A 12,421-nucleotide genomic window follows, 5' to 3' on the forward strand; every position below is an offset into this window, starting at 1 on the left:
ATTTGATATTTTTGAGAATTATCTGTTGCTGAAAATTACTTTTGCTCATCAGTTGGTACACTAATTGTAAATGAAACCAAGCCACTAATAAAAACCTGACTTACCTAAATTGATCAGTATGAAAGCAGAGCTCTTAATCTCTGTTACTGGTTAACACAGAGAAATGAGACAACAAAATTAAGGCACTTTCGTGAAGTCCTGGCTCCTCATGAACAGTCATGATATCAGCATCTGAACAAAGTCTGTATGATTCTGATAATTTTCCTAATTTCCTTTTAGAAAAGTTAGTTAATTTGACTTGACTCCTAGAGTCCTTCTAGAATGCAATATAATCTTTATATATCCATGAATCCACCAGTGCACCTTTACATGGACTTCTTTTAAACATACACACGCATATACACTTTTACTGACAGAAATTTGATAATCAGCCCAAGTCCATTTTTATGTTTACTTTACAGTTGACTGAAGATTAAGCAGAAGGCTGAAAAAAAATAAACAATGGCCAGTCATTAGCCAAATTTTAGTCTTGTAGGAACATCCTGACTGAAAATATAGATATGGCAGAAAATACAGCATAGCAGAATAGTCAACACATTTGAACTCGCCTAACAAGAGCTGCTTCGGAACATGTCACAAGCCAGTGTCATCAGAGAGCTTCCTTCAGGGTAAAACTGAATTGGAAAAGGATTTCTTTTTTTTGTTAGTGGGAGTAGGGGAAGAAGGTGGGTAGGAGGGAGATTTATAAATCATTTTTCACAATACTTTTTAATTTTCTAATATTTTTTTTTTAATAAAGGTGCCTTTTCTTCATTTCTTCTACAGTACACACAACCTGTCCAGCAGGGGTGCAAAACACTAAGAAAAATTCTTCTGGTTTTAGTCATGTTATGTATCTGGCAAAAATTTCCTCTGGACAAAGCTCTTCTTCAACAAAAGAATGGATTTATCTGCCAAAGAGCTCATGATTGTTACATAAAGCTGAGATTTGATCAGTGGAGGTTTATCATATGTGGTTCTTATCATCGCATACTTCTGCCTCTCATCCAATGTATCTTTACATTTTTAACCTCAGTCTTCAATATCTATATATCAACTGTTTTTTCAGACAAAGACTGTGGTATAGAATAATTTTCAGCTTTTCACTTTTTACTATCTGGCACGTGTTTTACAGTGCAGTCTGAACTTTTCTAACTGTTAAAGCTAAATGGCTTACCATTGGAACACTAATTGTTAGAAATGGCAATTAGTATCTTTCAAGTTTTCAGGGGAAGAAAAGCAAGAAAGGTCTGCAGTGCCTTGTCAGTTCAGTGGAACTGAGTGAAAAAGCAGAAGTATCACAACTTTTTTTAAAAACTAAACTCCCATTAATGCATCCTCAACTTCCCCACTTCTCCTTAGTATGTTTCGAAACTGATTGAACTTACAATATAAAATCAGTCCAAATGGGTTCTTACAAAATGTTTTATAGAAAGAGAGTTTAGCTGGCAGATTTTCCTACCTACCTCCACATGGTCTTCTTAATGACGAACTAATTTATTTTACCTACTTCTGATGCCATTCCAGGGATATTTTAAACAGAAAGTTTCATCAATGAACCTATTTTAACAAGACTTTTATTGAAAACATACACAAAGTCAACATATTATTTAGCTTCTGAATGTACATATTAGAGAATATTCATATTAGAGTATTTTAAGAAAAGGGAAAATACAACCAACAAGCTGCAGTTTACATTACTAAGGCATTAAGGCTTAAGAGCAAGTTATACTGTGTGTATGTGTATCTGCATCTATATACACAAACACATACACAGGTTATCTGTTTGGAAACTGTACAGTTCTATGCAAATCATTACTGTTTGCCTTTTCTATTCTTAGGACACTAAATAAAGCTTTTATCCAAATGGTAGAAGTTGTTCACAGAACACCAGTTATAATCTACTCTTCAAGAGTTTGCTTACAATTACAATACTAACGATGCACAACAAAACCCCCAGATCTTCATGGGAAAGTTCTCTCTTACCAAAATGAGGCTCAAGTAAGAAAAATACTAGTTTGCAAAGGCACCGTGGAGACAGGTTTTAATACATTAAATACAACATGAATCATTCACAATAACAAGTTTAGTGTTTCTGGGAACTTTTGTAAATACAACACAGTTGGTCACACAAAAATGTTTCTGTTGATTTGTCTTGGCAACTCAGATATATCAACAGTGTAACAGCATAACAGCTTTGTTCCCATCTGACAGAAAATAATGGCAGTTCTGCAAGGCAAACGTTAAACCTGACCGTATGTATTTATTAATTCCACAGTGTTTTGACAGATTATAGGGGATGCAACTTAAAGGATGCTGACACGCTCACTGAGGGCTTTCATTTCTGTTTCTTCTAGCTTGGTGTTTTCATTATGGTTAGCACTTGGACTGATAAGGTGTGCTGGATACTGCAATCCATGTTCTCCTGAATACTGTTCCCATCGGGAGTCATCACTTTCATGGGTAATGTAACGTTCTCCCATTTTACATTCCAGTTCCCTTAAATCTAACCAGGTTTGGTAGTCCTGAAATAGAATAACACTATTAGTTTTAGATTTCCTTAAATAAATTACATTCCCTTCTGCTATAAATAGTATGCAGAGTGCTATTAATTCAGCTATCTAAGGGTGGTAAAGCAATTCCTCACTCTAGTCACAAGATGAATAAGGAAGAAGAAACATATTTAAATCATACATGTACATGCTACTGATCTGTATCAGATAGTCAAGACAGCTCCTCCATCTCAGTATAATGATGCAGAACATAAATTCAGCTTGGGCTAGAAAAAAACTCTTTTTCCAAATCTGGGCAATTACTGGTGTGTTCCAAGAAACATATACATCTAAACATCAACATACTTTGGAACTCCATGCTGACAGTCAATGGTAAGGCCGGAAGCCTAGTTTGAGTCTCATGCTGTTTAGACCATCATGCACTGCAGCATCTGATCTGTCTAAAGTATATAACAAGTTCAATAATTTCTTTTCTTATTCCCACCCAAAGCATACATGAAGCTGCAGTAATAGAGCCAATCCTAGCCCCATGCAGACTAATCTCTCCTCAAGATCCTGTATTCAGTTTTCTTTTTATTCTGTCATCTTATCCCTAAGACACAACCCTGACCACCTCGCCAAAACTCTACAAAGCCCAAACACTGTAAACGCATAAAAGCCTTCATCTTTATTATCTCACATCTTTTGGCCCATTTCTTACACAGCCATCCTCTCAGAGAACATCTTTAGGTCTCACTGCCCTGTACCACTCTTATCTTTCCTTAGCCCACAAAGTAGGGCTCTTCCAGAAAGAGGATTCATCCCATCCATGGTGCTAGAGCTGCTGCTGTACTGCCTCATCTTATTCACCTTCACTCATTATTGCACAAGCAATGAGGTGAAGGACCCTGTCCTGTCCTGTGAGACAGCCAGCATCCTTGCTGCAGACCATAGTGCAGACCACCTCTGGTACCCAAAGACTCAGGCAAATGCATTATGTAATGATTGCCAGAGAGAAGAGCAGTCTTGGAGGAAAAGACTAGAAAGTGACAGGAAATCTGGGCAGAAGAAAGTAAGCCCAGGATAAATGTCCCTGGGGAAGGTGGGGTGCAGGGTGGGAGATTACAACCCTTTTCCTCCTATACCAGCAGGTCACCATCTACTTTGAGAAACAGAAGCAGCTATAAGGTACTGGAGCACCTTATCAAAACGGTTTTCTGTTTTGATAAAGATTCCTTTGAAATTGTGCATTACACACATGCCTGCACCACAGTTACTTTCGTAGATACAAACATGGGAGATCTGATGAGCTGGTGTACCAGTCTGGCCTCAGCCTGTCCTCATCCACAGGGAGCAAACCAATGCCCTGGCTCCTCACTGAGTGTCTTAGGCCTTGAACTTGCAGTGATTTGGCTGCTGACAGGATAAAACAATTACCAAACGGTGAGCACAAGACAGAGGCTGCTAGCATCTCAAAAATGCCTTGCATCTCAGTTTTTAGTTGAAGAATTCAACTGAAGGTGGCTAATATATTTTCCTGGAAAGCATACAATCCTCACTAGTTCTTCTGATGACTGTGAAGTGAAAGCTTATTGATTAGTTTTAATAAGAAGTGAATCAGGGTAAACTCCAGGCAATGATGTAAGTCAAATGACTACTTTTTATACACATAATTTTCTCAGTGGACAAATATGATAAAATATTTTTGTAGTGTATTTTGAAAGCATTTTAGTATTGGAATCTAATACTTCAGAAATTAATGAGAAACTACAGGCAAATTGGTGAAGGAGCATGAGGTTCTCAGGATCTGAAAACATTTTCAGGTCTGCAGATTTTCTTAGACTCTACTGTGCTTAAAGATAAAGATATGCTTAGAGTCTGAATGCATAAGTAAAAAACATGGAATTTGTAGAAATACCTGTAACCACGGGTGACTTAATGTTTTGTCCACGCTGTAGCGCTTTCTCATTTTCACTTGCAACAAATTATTTATGAGATCAATAGCTGAAAAGAAATAACATTCGAAAATGTTAGTTTAAATATATTTGTTTCAACTAGGACATGCAAAGACAGAGTCATACAGACATCGTAGTTGTAAAAAGAGGGCAGTTAGTTCTTACTTCAGCTTTTTACAATCTGCGGTCAGTGCTGAAGTCCCTGAAGGTACCCATGCAACCTTTCCTAATGGGATTACAACTGTTTTACTGAACAGTTGCTTGATGATAACTCTTACTCAGTTCCTGCTCAAGTGAAAAAAATTTCATGTAAGTGAGGACTATAGTATTCAGGTACCACACACACATATATATATATGTATATATTTCCTTAAGACTGTCAGTTGCACTTTCAGCTGACAGCTGGACCTTCCCAGTCACCGAATGGAGAAATCAGGCTTTGTAAGTCACCAAGTCTTCCAATACTTTCCTTTTGAACTAAGCATTGCTTCTACCTGTTAGTGAGCAGTCTGCTGTTTAGAAAAGTGAGAGAGCTTCTTTTACAAATTTCATATTTTCTGATGTTTTGGAGTCAATGATTCACAGAGGTTCACAGAATCACAGAATAGTTTAGGTTGGAAGGGTCCTTAAAGCTAGATCCAACTCCTCTACCATGGGCAGGGACACCTTCAATCAGATCAAGTTGCTCAAAGACCCGTCCAACTTGATCTTGAACACTTCCACGGATGGGTCATCCACAACTTCTCTGAGCAACCTATTCCACCGTATCACCACCCTCATAGTCAATAATTTTTTCCTAATATCCAACCTAAACCTACCCTTTAGGTACTGGAAGGTGCTATAAGGTCTCCCTGGAGATTTCTCTTCTCTGAGCTGAACAATGACAACTCTCCTACCCTGTAGGCATATGTGTTGTGATGCCTGAAGGCATGAGGCCCATGAGTCAATGACTAGCGCATGAAACTGCACTGAGTGACCCCTTTGGAAAAATCTCTGGAATGAGATTGCTGAGCTTTGAATGCAATTATAAAAAACATCACAAATTAAAAAAAAATGATGGTAGCATGAAAGTTTCTATTCTCAGTGGTGCGAAATCTTCACCATTGTTCCAGGGAAAAGTTACTGTTATTACAAAATAACTGACTAGCCACAAGGAACAACAATATACCTGCAAATTTTCCATTTCATCACATTATCCCTTGGCTTGTCCAAAGTGTGTTGGTTTACATCTTTATTTCTCTGTTTATATCATGGGGACAGGGAAAGATGGTCTTGAAAGTAACACAAAAACATGGCGTCACTGAGGGGCACTGGGTCTGAAACATGTCAGATGGATACTGTTGCCAGCTGGGTATTGAATGAGATGAATAATCATCTTGTCCATTTTAAGAGTATGAGATGGGACAGAATTCTTTAAACTGATACATCTCCGAGGTTGTATTTTGTACAGCAATACAGAAAAGCTTTTCTTTTTTAACAGAGACTTCCTCTCCCCAGACTAAATTTGCCAAGCAGGGCTTTATGCATGCTTCTGCCATGGGGCAGAACACAACAAAAACAATGTCCAGGAAAATGGGAATGTACATGGTAGCCTATTTGGACGTATGCAGTAAGTTTGACAGACAAACCTATTCTTAGCAACAGCAGCTTATCACTGAAGTAGCCCTGGAGTTCTGGTGATGAATACTGTCTTGCAAATCAAAGCAATTGTGGGAACAAGATAAAACAAATCTCAGGACTTCTGACAAAGAAAAAATTGCCAGAGGCTCTGCCCCATTCTTTTCCTGGAACAGATGGTCCTAATTTTACTTTACTTTACGCATTAAGTACAGTTAATGTTAAATTCTCTAACTCATGCTTATTTTGTTCCCTCTCAAAGTGCCCGTGAAGTGGACATGGGATGAGAAAGTCAGTGGACAGCGAATAGGACCATTACTGATAGATGATATCACTCTGAAAACTCATTTGTTTTCCAAAATAGTGGGGTTAATCTTTTTCCTCTTTATTGGTAAGAGAAGTTGTCACCTTCCAAGATATGGGGAAGAGACTGGAAAGCCAGTCATATGCCATGGTTTAATTACAGAGTGACTTCTGATAATATCTGGGAAAAAGTAGTGGCCATTGTTTTTCTCTGATGCTTGGAATAGGAGAACATAGTCCCTACCCACTGCAGTAAATCTGTATATCAGCAAACATCAGCATCTTCTGGAACACTGTCAACTTACCTCAAATTCAGCAGAATTACAATAAGACTTCAGGCTGTCTTTTGATACATAGGCCAGTGCTGAATGTGAATTCAATGGAGCTACCATTTCCTTACTATCTTCAGTGATATTTCAGTATATATGATCTTCAGAGATCATTTTTCATCATTTACTATGAATCTCAGTTTGGAAAATAGGTCAAGACCCTGATGAAAGGGTTGATTGTCCTGGTAACTGCTGAGATGTAAGTGCATGCATCCCTGTAACTGCCAAGTACCTACTGACTACTCATCCTGCCTTTGAGTATTGATAATGTCTCTATTATGCATCTTATGTGCAACCCACTGGAAACAGCTAAGACTGTGAGCCTTACAAGTGGTGAAATTATACATAGCTGCACACATATTCAACCTCCTTCAAGTTATAACAGGATGAGGACCCCTTTGCCCCCTTTTTCACTTCAGGACAATGACATACTACATGTAATAACATATTTCTTTGTATCCTTGGGGGAAATTGCCAATGGCTTGTTGAACAGACCAGAAAGACATTGGTATACAAAAAATCACCAAAGGAGGTGCACAAAGAGTAACAGGGAGGAAAACTATGACAAAAGTGAAAAGGCAGCTTCACTGGATGGTTAGAACTGTCAGCAGTTAGCAGTCATTTGTTCCCAAGAACAGTTTACAAATAATCTGCTTATTTCAGCACTGAAACATTGCTGTCTCTGTAACCAGTTTTGCTGTTTGTGTTTAGTTCTTTATCTAGGGTTCCTTCTGCCAGGAAAGTTTTGCATATGACTTGCCTCTCCATAAATAAGCAGAAATGCAACATGACCACTGCAAAGACTATCTGATACAATTTAATTTGCTTTAATGCTCAAAGTTTTAAAACTTAGGTGAAAAAGGAAATCAAACATGAGTTTCAACAGCAAAGAGACTTTGCTGCTTTTTACCAGGAAATCATACCATCCAAGAAATGCTGCTTCTCATGCACAAGAGTTCTGTCTGAGTGTCAGAAGTCAAGAGGCAAGGCAACAAAAGAACAGTGCTATGTAAAGCAAAGAAGAAGCTGGGAAGTTCAATACTGACACTATGAGTGCTGAAATTAAAATACTTAAAGGACATGTGGAAAGTTCCTGGTTATTCTCACTGTTTCAGCTTTCAAAAAAACCATCCTGTTCTCACAGTGTCTGGATAGCCACTAACTTACAAAGTTTAGTCTGGCTTCAGTTCATGTAAGATATATGAACAGTAGAATTCATGTTGACACAATTTCTGAATTAAAAAAAATCATAGAATTGTTTGATGATTAAGTTTTGAGCTGTACTGATTAAAAACACTGAAGATAAAAATTGGGAAGGTATTAGTATTTATTTTAGACATACAACTTCAGTATGATTCAGGGGACTATATTGGGGTATCAAGTGTTACAAAATTAAATATTCTGTCTGGGAAAATAAAGCCATTTTGAGGAGACAGTAGCAACTACATTGTATTTTAAAATAAATTTTATTCATTTTCACTAGAGACTGTTTTTTTTTTTTAAATCAGGTTTTAAAATAATCTTTTCAGATATTTTAGGAGCTTTATAAAATTTTTCAGTTGTCCTCCGTAAAGTCAATAATTAAATAAATGCAGAGCATTATGAAAAACCACCTATGGTCTGCACACCATCTTTAAGCATGCAAGAGGTTATCACCAAGGAGGTAACCTGAATGAAAGTTCTGAGAGGACTTTTTTCTAATACTTTTATGGGTTCCTGTTTACGTTCTATAATTTAAGAATACTGTAAGCAGCCAGATGAGGGCTTATCAAGTTCCAGGAGCTGGAAACTTTGTTAAAGGGAATAATCTAGCCAACTACTCCAGTAGAATGAGTACTGGTCATTTAGATAGGTAATCATTCAGCAAAATCCCCTTTGGGGGATTCAAATGCAACTTTAGAAAGCTCTATATCCCCTTGATTTTAGGAAAGATGGCTCTTTAGTTTTATTTTACTGGAAAGAACCTCAAGAGTCAGGAGATTCATGATTCTTATCTGCTTATGCAAGTTTATTAATATGGCAAATAATTAACTGGAGTAAAGACAAAGTCACAATTTTCACTCTAAGTATCAAATTAACACAGTAATTGCTTTTCATAGGAATGACTGCTTTAACTCAATTAGAGTGTGATCCGCACATAAACACAAAAGTTTACAAAATATCTGAAAACCCTATTATGAACATATTACTCATTTAGTCCTTCCCTGCAGACTTCAGCTTTTTATGTAACTCATAAACAGGAAATCACCTTAAGAATATATAAAAAAGCAGTCCTAAATTAACAATATATTAGCATATTAGTCCTAAATTAACAATATATAACATTAGCTACTCTTACTGTCATCATTGTAAAAATTTAAGCTGGTGCCACTAACACAGGAGGCCCAGGGCCTCCTAGGCCCTGTAATTTTCTGAGAATATGTCTATTAACTAGAGGTATAATTTTTTAAGACACATAAATCCCCTCCCTACTGCTGGTCAACACAGCTTTGTTGATAAACACCCTAGTGTACATGCAGTTATTTTAGCATAAAATAATCTTCAACTCGCAGAGATTATTTTCAGGGATATGGATTCAGCTGTACCATCAAAAGAAATCCTTGGCAATTCTAAGCTGCACCTCTGTAAGAGAGGTTTTCTGACATTAATCCATCCTAGCAAATGTGTAAGTAGAGCCAAGACCTTAGTTTTAATAGCTAGCTAAACATTTACAGAAGCAAAGAGCATCTTTGAGCTATAACATGCATTTGACCTCCTCATACTTAACGCTCGCTCATTCATGTGACTTTCTCATTAATGTGTGAAACAGAGTTTCTATTCACATTAGGCTGTAACAAGTCTGAATAAATATTGGCTTGAAGGCAGTTGTGGTATTTATGACTCCAAAGCATTGTAACAGGCATACCATGATCAAATTTAATGCATGGAAAGAATTCCTTTGTTTCTTCTCAAATCATTTTAATAATATTAAGTAATGTGAAGAACCTAATCAATTATGTGCACATCACACAGCTCATCAGGCTAGTAGTAATAGCTGTGTTGGTAGCTGATGAAAAAAAATTATGAGTACAATGATCTATGGAAATCACACAGCAGAAAAAAATACACCATGAATAATCCAAAGCTTGACATAGCACATTTGAGGACCATACAGCTCAGAACAGCCACCACGGTGAAGACACACTAGGTAAAATATACTAAGAGGTAGAGAGACAAAATCCACCAGGGAGTTCGGTCTCTATACTTAGCAGTATTTATTTTTTGTAACCTGTAGCTAAATCAAAATAAATCTTTCGAGATCACACAGATTTGGTGGACTGGAAGGTCAAAGTTGGAAACAAAGAATAAAGTTGTTGAAAACAGGTTTCATGTTTGAGAGATGTGAAATTTAAAGCTATAACATAGGTAAGAATTCTGCAAATAAATTTCTCTGTATCAACATCTAGCAAAATTTCACAATGAAAACTGAATTAAGGCCAAACTGTCATACAGCAATTCAGTGAATTTGGAAATGTAACCTGACTTGACAATCCTTGAAGACACAGAAAAAATAGCTGATTGGGAAACGGAATGCTGAATGGCTGTGACAAAACCTGGTTTTCTAAAACACACCCAAAGTCTACCACAAAAACTACTTATCTCCTGTAGTGTCTTACAATTCTATTTAGACATACAAACACAGCTTCAGTTTTCAGGGTATTCTTTCAAGAATGAAGTTATTTGAAAACCATGGGAAAATGCAGCCACTTAGGTAAAAATCAGAATTCCCTATGGAGAAATCTAAGCACTACAAAAATTGGAAGGTTTTAGTTTTCATAAGTTATATTTTAATGGAGAAAAGGACAGACAAAGCATTGCACAAAAAAAAAAGCGCTAGAATTTCTCAGCAGGAAGAGTTGATGGGATTAATCCAGAAGTTATGACATCAGATAGGCATATTATGGAGCGAAAAGACTCATAGTCAACGACTAAATCACATTAGTGAGTGGCAGAAAAGACAGAACTGTTGATGGCAACTTAAAAACATTAAGCACTCAAAAATATTAGCCTCAAATAGATTCTGTCTTCTTTCTTGGTTTGTTACTGTAGGTTTTTATTTTAAGAATTGCTAGAAAATGCTAAAGAAAAAGTGATTATCAAAAAAACTAACACAGACCACAATATTGTATTCATGACACACTTTTCCAAAATACAGTTTATTTCCATATGTTTTTTCTCTGAACCTGTTAGACTTTAAGTGTATTTTTATCATAACTATGCAGTTTAAACTGTCATGGGTCATGTGTTTTTACAAATTTATCCCCTCAACAGTGCAGTTTAAAATTTTAAAAGCCAATTTTACCTTAAGACCAGTAATTGAATAAGGAACATATAAAGGGAATATTTAGGCTACTTTATCACTGTTGTTGCTTTTCCAGACACACTGTTTAGGTATGACCTTTCTCATTTTATTTTTTTTTTAAAGTCTTGCTACCTTTTGCCTTCCAGCTCCCAAATTAACATGCTGCTGCTTGGCAGTTATCAGGAGAAGCATCTATTGTGCACCAAAACCAATGTGGTGATAAACACAGCATCATTCACTCTAATTTGTGCACTATCCATTAAATGCAAAGAAATATGTGATTTTTTCCTTTCTGATTAAAATCACAATAGAAGACAGCAATAACTAAGTTTAGCTATTCCTAAACTTTTTACAGTTTTAATGGTCTGAAGATAGCGTTGAAATTACTATAGTTGCAAGTTTTACACATATGGCTCTCTGAGCTTCAGTCATAGTCATGAGCAAGACACAAAAGGTTTGACTGCTGGTCTGCTTTCCTTAGCATAAATTTTTGCAATAGGCATGCAAAAGTTCCTAACACTGCTTTCATTAGCCATTCTGAGACAAATTATATGCCCTTTGAGAAAATCATTGTTGCACAGACACTGGCAATACTGGTTGATGATCACTTCCCTTAATCTAAACTGAAAATTGCTTAATGAGATAAAAAAACCCACAACTTTTGAAACATTTACAGTTCCATTAAAAGTACATACACAGAATTTAAATCATATTAGTTCCTACAGTTTAAGAAGCAGCTACCTCAGGTATAACAGCTGCATGTATTTGTGATCCTAATTAGGTACAGTTGTGAAATAAACTGCCCCCCCCCTTCTATTGTTCTAAGGTGTCTGTCTTATCTGCCATCACTTGCTTGGCACTTTAAGCAGGATTGTTGATACAGACAGAAATAGGCTTGAATAATTTTTTTTTTTTAGCTCAAATGTAGTTCCTTCTACTACTACTTGCTTTTCTGCAACAGCATTTTTTAGGATAATCATATTATGAACATTCCCAAATCTTCATTCGTGAAGCCTAGCCATGATATTATCAACATTCACAGCAACCAATATTAACATATTTCAGCAGTAAAAAACTGAAAAAACAGTCATATATATTAGATTTTATAAGTTCAGAAAATGTGAGTGTTTTTACTGGCATGCATAGATAAGAGAACATATGAATTCTCTTAGATGGTGGCCTAGCTCTTCCAAGTTCACTAAATTCTCAGTTTTTGCCTGCTATTACTGAAGCATGTAATATAGTCTCTGGGTGAAGGGAGCAGTAATGTACCTAAATCTAGCTGTAATGTACAATTTGTAAAGTCCACAGTCAAAGAATGCTTGGACCCAGCACTGTCTTTTG

At 36.6% G+C, this 12,421-nt stretch overlaps 1 protein-coding gene across 2 annotated transcripts in view; it reads right to left on the minus strand.

The window, feature by feature from the left end:
* Nucleotides 1-1,608: 1,608 nt before the first annotated feature.
* The window catches only part of PRKD1 (protein kinase D1), a 127,142-nt gene continuing 116,329 nt past the window's right edge, over nt 1,609-12,421 (minus strand). For both annotated transcript variants that reach the window (XM_018082958.3, XM_018082957.2), the window contains 2 exons: nt 4,450-4,535; nt 1,609-2,564 (listed from right to left, as the gene is read on the minus strand). In XM_018082958.3, the coding sequence (XP_017938447.2) occupies nt 2,346-2,564; nt 4,450-4,535 (305 nt within the window). In that variant the 3' untranslated portion in view covers nt 1,609-2,345. The remainder of the gene's footprint in view (nt 2,565-4,449; nt 4,536-12,421) is intronic.

This window comes from Manacus vitellinus, unplaced genomic scaffold (genome assembly GCF_001715985.3).
Source record: "Manacus vitellinus isolate BGI_N305 unplaced genomic scaffold, ASM171598v3 scaffold_6_pilon, whole genome shotgun sequence".
Taxonomy (NCBI): Eukaryota; Metazoa; Chordata; class Aves; order Passeriformes; family Pipridae; genus Manacus; species Manacus vitellinus.